Here is an 18,480-nt window from a genome sequence, read left to right as displayed (position 1 = left end):
ATTTTAAATTAGACGTTATAAACGTCAGTAGAAAATACATTTATTTGACGTTACAAGTGTTTTGATCGTTTGAACTATTCATAGAAAACTGTACTTTTACAAAATGGTTTTATTTTCCGTAGTAAACCTTCTTTCCTTTCCTTCAATAACTATATCAAACTCCAATGTCAACAAACTGGTAATATATTATTACAATGACATACGATAAATGTTAATAGAATATAAATATTTTTCCTTTATTTCGCGACGAGGTATACCAAAATAGGTGGAGGCCAATAAACTAAAGAAGAAGAAGAATATACCTAATTATAACCATAAACGGAACCATATAGTTAAACTGAGTGACGTCACGGGCCGTTTGACCTATTTTAAGATACCGAAGACTTTAAATTTGTACTTCTAAGTTATTATGAGTTTTTGAAGCGTGAAATTTTGGAAATCCCATTTTTATACAAAACTGAACATTATTATGTAATAAAAAAAAATGTGCAAGTTCCCTATTGAGTATATGCACTGGTTTTATTTTTCTAAATGCTTGATAAATGCTTTGTAATAATTCTTCCTTGGTGTTAAATTCAGTTTTATAAATATTGTTTTTTAAAAATCCCCAAATAAAAAAATAAGGAGGATTTAATTCTGGTGAACGAGGGGGCCACCTTACAGGACCATAAGTTTAAATCCACCGATTATGAAATTTTTCATTTAAATAATTTCCAACTTGGTACTGATTTTATTTTAATAAATAAATTTAATAAAACTGTCAAGGATTTCTACCCTAGTATCAAAATGTTAAAATACGTTACCGAGTGTTTTATTTTTAAGTGCCTTTAACCTGACGTCAACTATAAACAATTTATTTGCACGCTAGCTCCAACAACTGAAAATAGATATATGATATGTCATATCATATGAAAGAGAATTAAAAAGGTAAACGAAAAATGTCAAAATATACAGGGTGTCCCATTTAAAAAACATAAGTATGGTATATATTTCCTTAGCGGGACCCCCTAAAAAAGTTTTTTGTACGCCACTGAATCCGTCCATAATGTATCTATCAAAAGTTCCTATAAAGTTTTTTAAAATTTTTCTTTATAAAGAAGTTCTGTAACCCTGTCGTTTTCGACATTTTTCAATAATCACCCAGTATCTCGATAATGTGAGGAGCTATTGATGATTTGATTGGGCAATCGTTACTTTAACGAAAAAAGAAGTCATGACATCTTAACTACTTTTTTTCTATATCCTCTAGTGTTCGGTATACACTGCAAAACATACCAATTTGGGACACCCTGTACAAACGAAGTTTTTACTTGTTCTGTATGAATAATAAATGACTTACCTCTTCTACTTTCCTAATATTCAGCATACTCCTCTTCTCCAACTCAACCATTTCACCAACACTTTTCTGTATTAAGCTGTGGATGTTTGGTATGCTTTTTAAAAACTGTTCCCCTTTCTTCTTGTACCCGTTACGAATCTCGTCAGGACTCTTCTTCAACTGTTCCATCTCTACCAACTTCTTCTGCAAAGTGTTCACTCTAGCCGCAATGGTTTCAGCGTGCTGTTTGTGTTGGTGAAGCTCCTTTAACTTTGCTCGTTTTTCAACCATTTGGTCGTTCAGGACTGACAGTTTCTTATTGACGCCTTCGGTTTGAGCGTCGTACGTCGAAACTTTTCTTTTTGCTTCTTCTATTTCGCCTCGTATCTGATTCATTTTAACAACGTCTAATGTTAACGACAAGCTACCGTCAGACCTCACTGCTACTTGTCGAATGCTCTTCTGTCCCGAATACTTCGATATGCTTACACTATATCTGTATTCCTCGCTAAAAAACGATCTAATTTCTTTAGGGACTTTCTCGTAGACATTGTCTGTAGTTTTATCTCCTAATGGAATGTTATGCAAACGGTAGGTTTTGCACAGATAGTTCATAATCGGTTCCGGAGCGGTAAACAGGTTACTCATGTACGTATAGAAACCGTACTGCCTTAAATGCTCGATGGGCATAGAAGGTTGAAATTGAGAAGAATTTTGCTGCTTGTCTGAGTGAACTACGTTCACGCTCAACTGTTTTTCTTGTCTTAGAGATTTCAACAACTTATTCATGTCGTCTTTGTTAACACAAGTGAAGGCAATCCTATCCCTAAGCGGTATCACATTCTCTATATACTTAGCATGTCGATTTTCTGTTACGTTTAGTTCTAGCATAATTGGTTCATAGATTTCTCCTCTAAAAAGGTGTTTGTTGTTTCTGAGCCAATCGACAGCAGCGTAGGCATCCGAGTTGATTCTTCTAAGATGTTCTAAACGGTTCTGTTTGACATTTTCCAATTTTTGTGTTTCGTTTTCGAGATAACGTATCCTTCTAACGCTTTCTTGTTTTATTTGTAAGAGCTCGTCTGTATTGGTTTGGAGTGTTTGGTAAGTTTTGGTTATTTTTGTTAGCTCATTTGTATACTGTTGCTTTAACTGTTCACCTAAAACAAAATATAGGTCATATCGTCCCCATAGATATATAATACTCTAGATTGCGCCATCTTAAAATGGGTGCCGGTTGCGACAGAGATAAATGAGCCTATTTGGTCGGTAGTCTCTTTCTAATTCAAGGGGAGTATCGACGACGTCACTATCCTACTCTGTCGTCGAGTATTTTAGATGGTTTGACAGTTCGAGCGGATGGCGACGAGAACTGGTCGTTTGTCTTCGGACGTGGATAATCCTGGCTCGAATCCCATACCAATCTTTACTTTTTTTATTTTTTATTTAATCAATATTGCGTTTATTAGATATTATTACATCTCTAAAGTAAATCTATGCAAAGAAATATATAACAAATAAGAAAAACTGTGTAGGTACCTATAGATTTTTAAAAATATAAAAGCCAATGTAATTTTTTTAAGAAGTTAATTGTATAGAATAGTATAAAGTAATTGTTAAAAATATTCGTAAAAAATTACCAATAATTAATATCAACATAATGTACCATCGATTTATTAATTGAATCGGTCATTTCAAAAACAACATGAGTCACATATAATATTCTATTAATATATTAATAATATTCCTAATTTTACAGAAGAGCAAAGAAAACTAAAACTATATAGTAGAAAGATGGATGAAATGGATGACATCAAAATTCAGAGTTATATTGTAGTTTTGTTCCTAATTTTTTTACTGGACTGGTGCATAGAGGTATATATTAACATAGAGGGAGCCTACCTTCCGCGCTTCCTGACGACAAGATCTCAGGGACTGGTTTGCTGCATCTCCTTCTAACACATTGTATCGAGAATCTATAATGACATTCAGTGTGAATATAGGCACGGAAGAGGAGGACAACTGTAGCAGCTTTACTATGCGTAAGAGTGAAACAGCACTAATCCAAATAAAAAAGATGGTGTCGTCACTTCGCTCTGAATGACACTCTCTCTATGCTAATATTTAACTCTATGGACTGGTGTCGTTTTTGCACACAACGTTTATCTTAATAAAGGCTGTATGACACTATACATTTTCTTGTATAATTTCTAATATCGTTTCTGATATGTCAAAAAAATGCATAGTGTCATACACAGATACAAGAAACGATATCAGAAACGATACAAGAATTTGTGTCAGGCACAGATTATTGTACAAGAACTGCGCCAATTTCTGCGCAAAGAGCAAAAACGTAAAACCTGCTGGTAAAACATCTAAAATGTCATAATTACTTACTTATAATGGCGGCTGAAATGAAAATGGGATAATGTATTGATGAATTTATTTGTGTTTTTGTAGGTATTATTTATAAATATTTTATTGATACTTAATATACCGTTTGGTATGGACTACTGTTCTACTAATAACCATATATTTAGCTCCTAGTAAAGTTCAAACTATAAATTTAGGTTTCATGGTGCATAATTTTTTAATAGACGAAAATACAATAGTTCCTAATTTGGATCAAACTGAAGATAATTCTAATGCAAATATTTTAGCACAAATATCAAAACAAAATAAAAACACAAATAATCAACCTCAGTCAACGTAAAATTCTGGTTAACATTAAAATGTTAATTATATAAAAGTTTATAAATTTTATAAAATATTTAAAATCAGCTGTGTCTGTAGATGCAGTACTACCATAACGTGACACAGGGTGACAAACAAAATTTCGACCAATCACGTGCCGAATTTCATACAATTTTCGATACAAGAACTTGCATAGTGTCATACAGGGCACAAATGTACGTACAAGAAATGATACAAGAAAATGTATACAAGAAACGATATCAGAAACGATATTAGAAATGATACAAGAAAATGCATAGTGTCATACAGCCTTAAAGGAGTCTATTCCTCTTAAAAAGTTAGTTTCTGAAAATTGTGGACTTTGCTGTTTTTGAAATGACCGATTCAATTATAAGTAATTAGACATTATTTTTATTTATGAACCTATTGTTACAATTTTTTAAAAAAGTAGAAGGAAAACAAAGATTCACATCATTCGAATAAGGACGAATTTATATTAATAACGAATGACTTTTATTTTACTATGCAGTTCACAAATTATGTGTATTCCAATATTAACTTACTATACATACATTTATTATCTGCTAGATTTACTTAGGTCCATTTTTCAGATGTAAAAATATCTAATAAACGCAATATTGATTAAATAAAAATAAAAAAAGTAAAGTTGGTATGGGATTCGAACCACGATTATCCACGTCCGAAGACCAAAGACCATTTCCCGTCACCACCCGCTCCAACTGTCAACATATATTACTCGATAAAGTGGGATATTCACGTCGTCGATATTCCCCTTAAATTAAAAAGAGACTACCGACCAAATAGGCTCATTTATCTCTGTCGCAACCGTCACCCATTTTAAGATGACAGGGCGCAATCTAGAGTATTATATATCTATGATCGTCCCTGCCATTTCCAACTATCAAATGGGAGAGCAAAATAACTCTTTTTTAGAGACTCCTAAATCAGCGCATTGACAAATGGGAAAATTTTTATATTTTTTGTATGTAATGTTTAATCATTGATATAAAAACACACAGGATAGAACCTATGAGCAAAATTCTGGCGTCCAAAGTAGCCGATAAAAAGTAGCCGCTAACTTGACATAACAATGGCCGACTCTTGGTTTCCGGAATAATTTCTTGATTTACCAACAGGAATGCATTAAATTATTGACTTAATATTTCCTTAATATACAGGGTGTAACAAAAATACAGGTCATAAATTAAGTCACATATTCTGGGACCAAAAATAGTTTGAATGAACCTAACTTACCTTAGTACAAATATGCACATAAAAAAAGTTATAGCCCTTTGAAGTTACAAAATGAAAATCGATTTTTTCGAATATATCGAAAACTATTAGAGATTTTTTTATTGAAAATGGATATGTGGCATTCTTATGGCAGGAGCACCTTAAAGAAAAATTATAGTGAAATTTGTGCTTCCCATAAAAATTTTATGGGGGTTTTGTTCCCTTAAACCCCCCCAAACTTTTCTGTACGTTCCAATTAAATTATTATTGTGGTACCATTAGTTAAATTCAATATTTTTAAAACTTTTTCGGCTCTTAGTATTTTTTCGATAAGGCATTATTTATAGAGTTGTAGCTTCTTTTTTAATATGTTTACATAAAAATTTTATGGGGGTTTTGTTCCTTTAAGCCCCCCAAATGTTTGTGTACGCTTCAATTAAACTATTACTGGGATACCATTAGTTAAACAAAATGTTTTTAAAACTTTTTTGCCTCTTTGTATTTTTTCGAGAACGCAACTTTTATCGAGATATGGCTTCTTTTTTAATACGGTTCAAAATATACCTAAAAATGTAAATCATACATAAATTTGCATATTATTACCAAGTCTCCATAATCGTACTTAACCATATACAAATATGTGGTGGATTTGACAAATATTCAAAATATCTCGATAAAAACTGAATTTTCGAAAAAGTACTAAGAGCCAAAAAAGTTTTAAAAATATTGTGTTTAAGTAATGGTACTACAATAATAATTTAATTGGAACGTACACAAAAGTTTGGGGGGGTTTAAAGGAACTAAACCCCCATAAAATTTTTATAGGGTGTCCAAATTTCACTATAATTTTTTGTTAAGATGCTACTGTCATAAGAATGCCATACGTCCATTTTCAATAAAAAATCTTTAATAGTTTTCGATATATTGGAAAAAATCTATTTTCATTTTGTAACTTCAAAGGGTTGTAACTTTTTTTATATGCACATTTGTACTAAGGTAAGTTAGGTTCAATCAAACTATTTTTGGTCCCAAAATATGCGATTAAATTTATGACCTGCATTTTCGTTACACCCTGTATAATGTTACCTGTTTTACAATGTATTTTACATTAAAATATGTCACCAAATAAAATATTTATTATTTATTAACCACAAAAACACCTGTCAACGCCAACTTCACGTCAGAAATTGTAAACAGTATGTGACGTCAGTTCCGTCGCAGATCAGATGCATGTAAAATTATACACAGTTACACCGCTTGTGTTTAATTCTTGTTAGATTGATAACAAATTTGAACTGCTTATCTTTTTTTTAAGTAGCGAATGTATACTAGCGAATAACTGTATAAGCAAATAATGAAAATCCATTAAAATGAAATCATAAACTGCCTCACAAGAATTTCTTGGAAGCGATACTGAAACAAAATTCGCACTAATTGTAAACACGTGCATTTAATTCTTCTCAGCAGTTAGCATTTTCGACAGTTTACAGATTATAATTGAATAACTGTTAAATAAATTACAACACAAACTCACGAATGTGACACATTCGACATTTAGCGTTGTACAAATATACCTTTAGTTATATTTATACAAAAGTATCGAATATAACCATTTTCGTCAGTTTGCAGTCAACCAAATGAAAAAATGTTCATATTCGATGGTTTAAACAGAATATTTCCAGCGCTCCTAATCAAGCTACAATAACGAGAATTTGCCACAAGATGTATCACGTATTCGCGGTGTGCAAGTACTTGGAAGGGAAACGAGAAACGACCGTGCGCGAGTCGCGGAGAAATTTTGCAACTATCTTAAATAATTCATATTGTCAATTGAAATTATCAAATTGACGTATATTTCATACCTTCTGTCATTGAAGCAGAAAAATTATATATTGCTCCACAATATTGATATGATATGCAATTATTATATAAAGGTAAATTTAATTAATTGTATTTTGCTTGCAGTACTGCATTTGAATAATTAATTTTATTTACTACATACAATTGTTTACGTTTGCATAACATAACCTGCATCTTATTTTTTCTTCTTATTATTTTTTTGGACTATGGCCTTGACAATTATCCAGCAACCAGGACTAATATAATTGGCCAATATAATTAAAAGTGCGAATAAAAGTACAGAGCGTAGAAATAGAGGTCGCTTTGCCGAACTTGCACGGTCCCAATAATGCGAGGGCAAGGTATCGAATCTAAAAAACCCGATTTTTCATATTCGATAGTTGGAAATGGTAGGGACGATATGCTGGTATTCATAAGTAAAAATGAATTAAGGTACACGCGCACAAAATTACTGGGATTTTTCTCAAAATAAAAGGTGTTTTCCAGGTTTGTCAGTTAATTATTGTACATGTAACTATGTCCATGGAATTACTGAGAACCATTGCAAACTGTACGAAAACTAAAGTAAAAGATGGTTTTTGCTTGCTTTCGATTCAGAGGGATGCACAATCCCTAGACAGCTGTTTCTGCCTTATAGGCTTCCTCAGCAGAGCTAGTGTGCACACCTCTGAAGCGAAAACTAGCCATCTATTTAAGGTAAATAGTAGCATTCCGAACACTTTAAACCATAATGGCCAAACCAGTTCCGATGGTCCTACCATAGCCAAGATGTTTGCTCAGTACTTTGCTGCAGTATATAGTGAGGACGAATGTCCTATTCCAAATAGTGCAAGGGCTAACACTAGTTTCAACATTGCTGGTTGTGACTTATCTATTTCAGAGGTATATACCAAATTATCTCAGTTAAACATACATAAGGGTCCAGGGACTGATGGAATCCCACCCAAGTTACTGAAATACTGTAGTTTTAATCTTGCTCGTCCCTTATTCTTTATTTTTCAAAAATCATTACAAACGAGTGAATTCCCTTCCGTTTGGAAAGTTAGTGTTATATCACTGATATTCAAGAATGGCGATAGAAGCAGGGTTCAAAGCTACATACCTAAATTAGTATCCTTAATACTATACCTAAACTATTCGAGAGTTTATGTGACAAAATTAAGCCTACTATACAAAACATAATAATTGAACAACAGTACGGTTTTGTTATGGGGAGATCAACTGAAATGAACTTGTTAAATTATACCTCCTTCTTAAATGAAGCATTGAAAAGCAAACAACAGGTAGATGCGATTTATACAGATTTTTCCAAGGCATTTGATAGGGTCAACCATATGTTATTGTTACATAAGATCGAACAGTTAGGTTTCTCTGATCCTCTGCTTAGTTGGATTTGAAATTATCTATTAGAAAGAAGGCAGATAGTTCGTATTAAGAATTATTTCTCTAATGAAATTATAGTTAAATCGGGGGTGCCTCAAGGCTACCACTTACGACCTATCTTTTTTCATTTATTTATAAATGACATAAATAAAAGTTTCAATTTTGCTCAATTTCTTCTATTTGCTGATGACCTTAAATTATTTCACATAATTACCTCTGATTTGGATCGCTACAATTTGCAACCAGATCTTGATAATCTTGTGGAATGGTGCTCACTTAATGGCATGGACTTAAATGCAAACAAATGCCATGATATAACTTTTACTCGACTGAGAAACTGGGAATAATTCTTACTATATACGGGACACTAGGTTACAATTCGTTGACTCAGTTATAGATCTGGGTGTTATTCTTGACACTAACTTGAATTTCAACCTACACATTAATAACATGGTTTTTAAGTCATTAAAGATGCTTGGCTTTGTTAAAAGATGTAGCTATGACTTTACGACTGGTCGTTTTTTAAAACTTCTTTATTGTTCTTTGGTTAGACCACATTTAGATTATGCATCATGTGTTTGGTCACCTCAATATAATTGTCACATTAATAAAATCGAACAAGTTCAGCATAAATTCTTGCGTTATTATGCTTATAAGATGCATTTCACTGGTCAAAGTTATGAGTCTTTACTGCAAATTATTCGACTTGACTCATTACAGAGTCGTCGTCAACATAAAGATCTTTGCTTCTTATATAACTTAATTCATGGTCATAAATTCTGTATCTCACTCTTAAGAGCAAACAGTAGCGATCAACAGGTAGCAACAAACGCGTTCCAAGATTGCGGCTCTATGCCACAGAGCCCAATTTCAGAAATATGTTAGTATGTGGAAATTACTCTAGAACTAAATAAAATATTAAAAAAAGGAGCTTGTACCGCCATTAAGAAAGACAAAAGAATACACTTTCTTCAAATAAACTTTTTTATCCTGTGCCTAGATTTTGTGTCACATTGAAACTACTAAAAATCGATTTTTTATAACAAGAAATCGAATGTCACTGACTTGGCAACATTTCACGCCTATGTGTATAAAATTTATTCTTTTTGATAGTATAAACTTCACTGTCAGTGTCGAATTACCGACGCACTGTTGCCTCACTTTTGAGAGATGCAGAACTTTCGCAATCTTGGACCGCGTTTGTTGCTACCTGTTGATCGCTACTGTGTGCTTTTAAATAAAATTGGTCTACGTGTACCTTCAAAAACCACCCGTTCTGTGACCACCTTCCACGAAGTCATTAACCGTACAAACTATGGTTCAAGTTCCTATCTCTGTAAAACTATTAAATTAGCAAACACACAATTTCACAGTTTTCCACACAATTACATTTATATTGAACTTAATGTTTTTAATTTCAGGACTGATTTGTCAATTACTGTTATTGTCTTCGTTTTAAGATAAGTTGTATTTGTCAATTGCAAAGTGTTTTAGATATTTAGATTTTATTACTTTATATTATAGGACTAGCTCTCAATTGTTAAATGAGAGCAAGTAATTTTATTATTGTTTACTATGTATTTACCAATTTTGTACTAGATCTTATTTTGAATTGTTTTTCTAGTTTTTGTGACATTTTAATTGTATTATGTACCAATGGACTTCGGTCCGTCAATAAATAATAAATAAATTTCAAACATCATTTGAAATCCACATTGGGACGCAATTCAGTGACATCTCTTAAATGAACTGAAAAGTCTCAGATACAGAATCCACCATCATAATAAAAATTAAAATGGTAAATAATTATTTAAATCTGAAACTTTTCTTGTTGGAAATTCTTTCTGGTACATCCTTAATCTGCGACTTTTACAATTTATAAGACAGCAGACGACGAATACAGAAAACAAAAAGGAATCCACTATATGCAGTCACATTCCGTTTTGATTCGTCCAGGAAAAGAACAGAAAGAAACTTTTTAGTACTCAAATCTGAGTAAAGAGTATAGATAGATAAAACAACTAAATTATTGTACTTACTTTCACTGGATTTAGCCGATGCTTCTTTTTGCAATTTCTTCATGTCCTCTAATTTATTCGAAGCATTTTTAATCTCTTCATTCCACTGCTCAATTTCGGCCAACTTGGACAGTAGTTCATCGTTAAGTTTCCTCACTGATCCATTTATACCATCAATTTTTTCCAAATTAGTATCTATAGATGCCTCCACGTTTCGTAAAGCTTTTGTTGTTTTACTGTTCTCTTGTTGTATATCCGAGATTTCTTTCTTTTTGGATGTTATCTCTTTCTCAATGGGTTTCATGCTGGTCTTGTATTTGTCATACACTTCTTGAGCTTTATTTTTGTCTTTTTTTATTTCATCAAGTTCACCCCTCTTTTCTTCGTATGTTCTCCACGCTATCTTCCTTTCTATATGTTGGATCTTTTCTGTATATTCTTTCTTTTTGTTGAAACTTTGTACTCTTCCTTCTAACCTAAGAATGATATAAAAAATAATTATAAGAATATCTGATAGGTAAGTAAACAGGGCCGGCGATAACGGGCCTGCAAAGGATGCACTGCAGGCGGGCGCCCCTGTTTGGGGTCGCCAAAATGAGCTTTTTTCTGCTGGTGTGATACAAAATATTAATTTAAAAGAAACTGAAGGGCGCCTATGCTTGCATTGCAGGCGGGCGCCTGATACCCTAGCGCCGGTACTGAGTAAAAGAATTGTTAAAAGTACAAACTACAAGCACAAAGTGCAGGGTCATAAAACTAATTAGTCACACCATGAAAATATGAGAAAGAGTAATTGATATAGATGAATTGATAGACATGATACATGAAGAAACCAAAATATCTGATAATCAATTTGGCTTTATGCAGGGCAGATCAACCACATAAATATGCAATTTTCATTATAAGGCAATTGATGGAAAAATACACAAATAAATAAGCAAACGCTCATATGGTATTCATTTATCTTGAGAAAGCATAGTATGATAGAGTTCCTCGAGAGATTCTGTGGTGGGCACTAAATAAAGAAAGGAGGTCCCAGTGAATATGTAAAGATTGTGAGATATGCGTATGAGGGAGGAACAACTAGTGTTAGGACAGGTGTGGAGGAGACTGATAAATTTCATGTGAAAGTAGAATTGCACCAAGGCTAGGTGCTTAGTCCTTACTTATTCTCATTAGTTTTAGATCAGATAACAGAGGAACTACAGGGTAACATCCCCTGATGCTTAATGTATGCTGATGATGTGGTGTTGGTGGGAAATAGTGAAAGGCGACTTAGAACAAAAACTGTAGAGACAAGCTCTTGAGGAAAAAGGTTTAAAAATCAGTAGGACAAAGACAGAGTATTTGGAATATTCTTTTAAATATGGAGTAACTACAGAAAAAATAATATCTTTGGATGGTGAAATGATTGTGAAAAGTGAGAGTTTTAAATACCTGATGTAGGATCAGTATTACAGAGTAATGGGGAAATACATGGAGATGCATGCAATAGAATTAGGGTTAGATGGGTGAACTGGAAGGAAGCGAGTGGTGTGTTGTGTATAACAGAAAAATTCCAATGAAGCTGAAGGGAAAATTCTATAGAACAGCCATACGACCAGCTATGATGTACGAAACTGAATGTTGGATAGTTAAAAAGATAGAGGAACATCCAATGCATGTGGAGGAAATGAGAATGCTTAGATGGATGAGCGGACTAACAAAAAAGGATAAAATTAGGAATGAGTATATTAGGGGAAGTTTATGAATGGCACCAATTGATGCCAAAATGAGAAAACATAGGTTAAATGGTCTGGTCAACCAAAATGATAAAGATGGCACATAAACTACTTGCAAAAGTAGTAAAGTAAAGATAGTAGTAGTAACGACTCACCTAACATTTAAGTCAACAGACTCTTGAAGTTTTTGTTGAGATTTGGCTATGCTATTATGTAACTGCTTATGGTGTTCCCTATTTTGTACTAACAAGTCTTGTTTTTCAATTAAATCAAATCGACACAAGGCCTTCTGTGTTTCTCTTAAGAGCTCCTGCTTGTTCAATTTTGCAAAATCCTGTACTCTATCTTGAGGAAGAAACTGGCACAGATTGTCAACTTGAATATTGAAAGGCTTAATACATTCCAAAACGTCATTTAGTTTAACTTTTCTGTTATTAATTTTCCATGTGGTTCTATCATGAAGATCAAACTCTCTAGTCACCTAAAATTTTACTAAATGTAGTTATAAGCCACAGGATGAATATAAAGCAGAACTGTCGAGGCTAACATACATATGATAAAAATGAGACTCATTAACATAAACTTCGCGTCATAGAAAATGGGCCACCCGCAAAACTTAAGAAATTACTATATACAGTGATGAGCGCACTAATAACCGGCAAAATAGCGCAAAGATGGAAAACATAACATATTGGGAAACAAAAAGAGATGAAACTAGTGCAGGTGGAAATGATCGTTATAAACATATTATTTGACATTACATTACATAGTTTACAATGTTAGATTACATTACATTACATTACATTACATAGATTAAACATGTTAATTGACCATTTTGAAAAAAGGAATCTTTATAAGCATAATATGATAGACTATAGAATGCATAAAGTACAGTCTCATAATATTCTTACAGTCGGCAGTACATTATTTTGTGCATATAGAACGTTGTTCCATGGAAAACCCACATCTGAAACTATTGGCGGTTACACCATTATTCCAGCATAGCATTCAATTATGAAATAATTAGTGCTGAAAAAGATTAACCAGCGAGGGTGCCAGAGATTAACGTATTTCATCTGAACTAAGAAGAAGAAATAAATTCAGATAGGATGAAATATCACACATTCTGTTTAAAAGATAGGTAAGGGGACGTTCAAGTATTACGTAACGCAATTTTTGAAGATTTTGACCCTCTCCCCCCAACTTGCGTTACATAATCCTTGAAAAAATTACATTTCTGTGTTTATCTCGCCAACAAAATGCATTATGCATCATCGTTTTCCTCAGAAAACTGTAATCACAACCTCAGTAGATGGAGAGAACCAATAAGTATGCCACAATTAAAAATTTAAGCTCATGGTTTAGTAAAAACAGTATCATTCGAACTTGTGACAAGGGTTGGTGTGAAAGGTGGTGTGAAAAACATATTAAAAGAAGTATTAATTTAAAAAGCTAGCAAATAAAACCAATGTGTTTTAAAGTTTCTTTCAGGAAAAAGTTTCGTAAATTAAAATTTTTGGAGGAAACTGTATTATTTAGGAATCGAAATGTTGTTTTTAGTTGGTTTCTTTTATATATAACCTTTATAATCATTATATGGTTTCTCTTAACAAATATTTTTTCTATCTCACTGTAGCCCAGTTGTAACAGATAAAATATTAATAAGAAAACTGATGAAAAAAATTGACAAAATATTGATAACTGAAATAAAATAGTATATTATGCAATGAGCATTTAATGATCGTCATTATGAAGCGAGTATGAGGGATACAAAAGGAGCCGCCTAGCGGCGAATTTCGTATAGAGTACGAGCTTCATAATGATAATTAAATGCAAGTTGTATACACGATTTTTTGTACGATCATTCACAACAAAAAATATATTCAAATTTATTAAATAATTTTGTAACGCACACAAATAGGGCTTTTCATTCACAGTCATTTGTTTCGAGCTTCTGTCACTTGTCGTATAATCCGTGTATATTAATATTATACACAGATTATACAACATATGACAGGAGCTCGAAACAAATGACAATCGATGAAAAGCCCTATTAAGTAGTTTGTCAGTTTGTTAACATATTGAGAACTGTTAAAGCGTATGTATTTGACTCGCCATTGGTCACTGTGCGTGTGCCACCTTCACAGCAAATCATGTATCGCAATTCTATTGGTTAAAAATCTGTATCGTAATGAAAATCTGTATCATAATGAAGTTCATTATGATACAGGTAGTGAAATCATAATTGATATTATAGTATGAGAATAGAAAAACTATATTAGGAAACAATCAAAGCAAATATTTTGTTTGCACTCTCCTGTAAAATTCAATATTTTGAGCTGTTATGGATGAAATAATACATAGCATGTTACTTACTTTAATAAACTTATTATCTTCTTTGTCTTGAAGATAGGTATTTATAACAGCATGTTCACAATTGTGTTTCACATACTCTGAAACCTTTGTTCCTCTTCCAACAACTTTGGGGTTTCCACCAAGACCTAGAATGATAGCCGCTACCATGGTAGATTTTCCAGTACCATTGGGTCCTATTATCATGTTTAAGTTTGGTCCTGGATAAAATTCTACATGGGAGTAAGTTACAAAGTTCGTTACTTCGATTTTTCTAATTGATCCGGGCTGATACATCTTGAATTTTGTTTATTGGTAAATAAATAACTTACAAATTAATATTGTATGCAAATATTGATGATATCTAAAATAATAAATCACAGTATTGAAATAAAGCACTAAAAGATGTATTTACATTTAAATGTAAACTAGAACTGACATAACCTTAAACATGAAAGAATGTTTTGACTTTGACATAATACAAAATACAACCGCCAAAATCACAGAACGAATATATAAAAGGGGTGATACACATGCGAGTAGATTAGATTAGATTAGATTATGTGAGGTCGTTAAGGCTATGGAGCCTCTCAGCACTTCGAGATCTTTTGTGCATACCTTAATCTAGTTAAACTCTAGGATGCCAATACTTCTGATGAAATTGATTAGCATCCTACCTAGGTGACTTGTTTCCTATGTCAGAGGGCGTTAGGGTGACCTCTTCTAGGAATTTTAGTCGTTTGCAGAACAACGCTACGCAATTGCATAGGATGTGTTCTGCCGTTTCTTTTTCATTGTCACAGAAACGACAGTTCTCACTATCGGATTTGCCCATTTTTTTGAGATGATATCTCAGAGGGCAGTGCCCAGTGAGAAGGCCAGTGACCATTTTTATATCTTTTTTACTCATTTCGAGAAGGCGGTGTGTTGCACTAGGCGACACCTTTATGAGCCTTTTTGCTTGCCTTTGTCCTGGTGTGTTGGACCAGTATAATTTTAGTTGATTGAGTTCCCAGGTCCGGAGTTCCTCTCTGATGTGGCTTTTTGGTAGTCCACAGAAGGGTTCTGGACCTTGGAATGGGGTGTTGGCCCCTTCTTTTGCGAGGCTATCAGCTTCCTCATTTCCTGCAATTCCCTTGTGACCTGGCACCCACATCAAAGTTACTTTGTTGCGTTCCGCCAGCTTCTTAAGGGATTGTTTACATTCCCAAACCAACTTTGACTCACAAGTAAATGACTTTAGAGCCTTTAAGGCAGCTTGGCTGTCTGATAAAATGAAGACTTTTGCCCTACGAGTGTCTCGGTTGAGACATTCTTGGGCACTAATCTGTATGGCATGTATTTCTGCCTGAAAGATAGTTGGGGCGTTTCCAAGAGATTTGGATAGGCTGAAATTCGGCCCAGTAACTCCCACTCCTGCCCTTTCATCTATCTTAGATCCATCCGTATACCATGCGAGTGAACCTTCCTCCAGTTTCGGTTCAACTGTTTCATTCATTTGGTGGTTTTTTATGACCACTTCAAATGGTGTTTCAAAATCGAATTTGACTGGCATGACGTCTGTCGGCTTATCCTTAGAATTCAAAGGAATTTCTTCCAGGATTTTAAGATGGCCCTGTAGATCGCCAGGTTTCATTATTTGTGTCTGTCGCAGCTTTAAGGCGGTGGCTACTGCCTCCCTTCTTATGCAGAACTGCAGGGGAGGAAGGTTCAGCATCGCCTCTAAGGCTGCCGTGGGGCATGTTGACATTGCGCCTGTGATTCCCAGACAAGCTAGCCGCTGCACTTTTTGCAGCTTGGCATTAGCTGTTGTTTGTTGTGTTTTTGGCCACCATACGAGTGATGCATATGTGACCATCGGCCTAATAATCGTTTTATATGTCCAGAGAGTCATTTTCGGTTTTAGGCCCCAAGTCTTTCCAAATGTCTTGCGGCAGGTCCAACTTGCCACCAACGCTCTGGATAAGATTTTTTCAATATGACTATTCCAGGTGAGTTTTTGATCTAGGGTTACCCCCAGATATTTTACTTCTCTGGAATAGTCTAGTGTGATGCCATTCATAACTGGAGCCTGTAAATTGTATTTACGTCTCCTTGTGAACGGTATGAGAGTCGTTTTGCTAGGATTGACATTTAAGCCCTCCTTCGAACACCAGTTTTTGATTTCGTTCAGAGCAATTTGCATGAGACTAGATATAGTCTGGTCATGCTTGCCCCTAATTGTAACAACTAGGTCATCTGCGTAGCCTTGAGTTGTAAAACCAGAATCATGCAACTTAGTAAGGAGGTCATCCACAACTAGAGACCACAGCAGGGGCGATAGTACTCCCCCTTGAGGGCACCCCTTTACTGCTGTCACAGTTACAGACTCTCCCCCAATACTAGCTGTGATGATTCTGGTTTTTAGCATGGACTGAATCCATTGTATTAGTGAGGCTTCAATGCTCCTCTTTACTAGTGCTCTTTTTATAGATTCATATGAGGTGTTATCGAATGCTCCCTCTATGTCAATGAAAGCGTAAAGAGCTATTTCTTTTGCCACTATTGTCTTTTCAATGTTTCCAACAAGAGAATTTAGAGCATTTATAGTGGATTTGCCTGTCTGGTATGCAAATTGATGTTTGTGAAGCGGTTTCCTAATTAGAGTTTCGCTTCTTATGTGGTAATCTACTAGTTTCTCCATTGTTTTTAGGAGAAAAGAGGTGAGGCATATAGGGCGATAAGACTTTGGTTCGTCCGTAGGACGTTTCCCCGTCTTTGGTATAAATACCACTTTTGCGTCCCTCCAAGTTTTTGGAATGTGACCCAGCACAAGGCTTGCTATGAAAAGCCGCTGTAGTTGCGGCTGCAGTTGCGTAAAGCCTTTTTGAAGTAAAGCAGGAAAAATTCCGTCTTTGCTCGGGGATTTAAAAGGTTTGAAGCTTTTAACCGCCCATTCGATTTTGTTTTTTGTAAAGATTTTTTCCGCTAGCTGTCTGCCGGATCTATTGAGGCCTTTTGGGGCCTCTGCCAGCTGGATGCTTTGCGGTTCATCTTCTAGTACTTGTTGAGAGCCAGGAAAATGAGTCTTTAAAAGCTCTCTAATAGTTTCCGTTAGACTCTCAGTGTAGTCACCATTCGCCTTTTTAATCAGTCCGATTTCATTTGAATGATCTTTTGAAAGAACCTTTTGGAGTCGTTGTGCAGGGGCTAATTCCGTTATCCCTTCGCACAGTTTCTTCCAGGAGTTCCTCTTTGATTTCCTGAGTTCTTTATTGTACTCAGTAAGGGCACTTCTGTAGGGGTCCCAGCTACCTGTACGTTTTGCCCTATTGAAGAGTTGTCTGACTTTTTTTCTAAGTTTAGCCAACTCTTTGTTCCACCAGGGAACATCTCTATTAGTTGTCTTACGTTTCAATGGACAACTTGATTCATATGCCTTTATTATGGCATTTTGAAATTGTCCCGAGGCTCTATCTAGATTTTCCTCTGTGTCAAGCGACGTATCGAATTCCTCCATTTCGCTTTCGAGACACATGCGAGTAAGTACGCAAACTTATGGCTCGACGACCTTTTTCGCGCGTGTATTACAGCAAGTACGCGTACTTTAAAGGCTAATTCTCACTAGCATGCAAGGCAAGTGCTCGGCATGGGCAAGGCATTGGCTCGGCAAGATACATTTTACATAAAATCTTATGCACTTCATCATCATCATCCAGCCTCAAAAGTCCACTGCTGAACATAGGCCTCCTCCCCTCGTTTCCAACCCCATCTATCCTGCGCCGCCCTCATCCAGTTTTTATTTACCTTTCTTAAGTCGTCAGTCCATCTTGTAGGTGGTCGACCGACGCTTCTCTTGTCTTCTCTTGGCCTCCATTCCAATAACCTCTTCGTCCATCGC

At 34.7% G+C, this 18,480-nt stretch overlaps 2 protein-coding genes across 3 annotated transcripts in view; one reads left to right on the top strand and one right to left on the bottom strand.

Moving 5' to 3' along the window:
* LOC114326293 (melatonin receptor type 1A) overlaps positions 1 to 18,480 on the top strand; it is an 84,908-nt gene that overhangs the window by 57,564 nt on the left and 8,864 nt on the right. The window lies entirely within an intron of this gene.
* LOC114326261 (structural maintenance of chromosomes protein 5) overlaps positions 1 to 18,480 on the bottom strand; it is a 40,805-nt gene that overhangs the window by 18,119 nt on the left and 4,206 nt on the right. The window contains exons 1-5 of one of the 2 annotated variants that reach the window (XM_050646163.1): positions 15,016 to 15,074; positions 14,625 to 14,964; positions 12,404 to 12,729; positions 10,549 to 11,003; positions 1,340 to 2,478 (exon numbers count right to left, since the gene is read on the bottom strand). In XM_050646163.1, the coding sequence (XP_050502120.1) occupies positions 1,340 to 2,478; positions 10,549 to 11,003; positions 12,404 to 12,729; positions 14,625 to 14,897 (2,193 nt within the window). In that variant the 5' untranslated portion in view covers positions 14,898 to 14,964; positions 15,016 to 15,074. Of the gene's footprint in view, positions 1 to 1,339; positions 2,479 to 10,548; positions 11,004 to 12,403; positions 12,730 to 14,624; positions 14,965 to 15,015; positions 15,075 to 18,480 lie in introns of those variants that run through there. The other variant, XM_050646162.1, reaches the window with a different exon arrangement.

Source organism: Diabrotica virgifera, chromosome 3 (genome assembly GCF_917563875.1).
Source record: "Diabrotica virgifera virgifera chromosome 3, PGI_DIABVI_V3a".
In the NCBI taxonomy this organism is placed as follows: domain Eukaryota; kingdom Metazoa; phylum Arthropoda; class Insecta; order Coleoptera; family Chrysomelidae; genus Diabrotica; species Diabrotica virgifera.
This window is presented reverse-complemented; position numbering and strand designations above follow the sequence as displayed.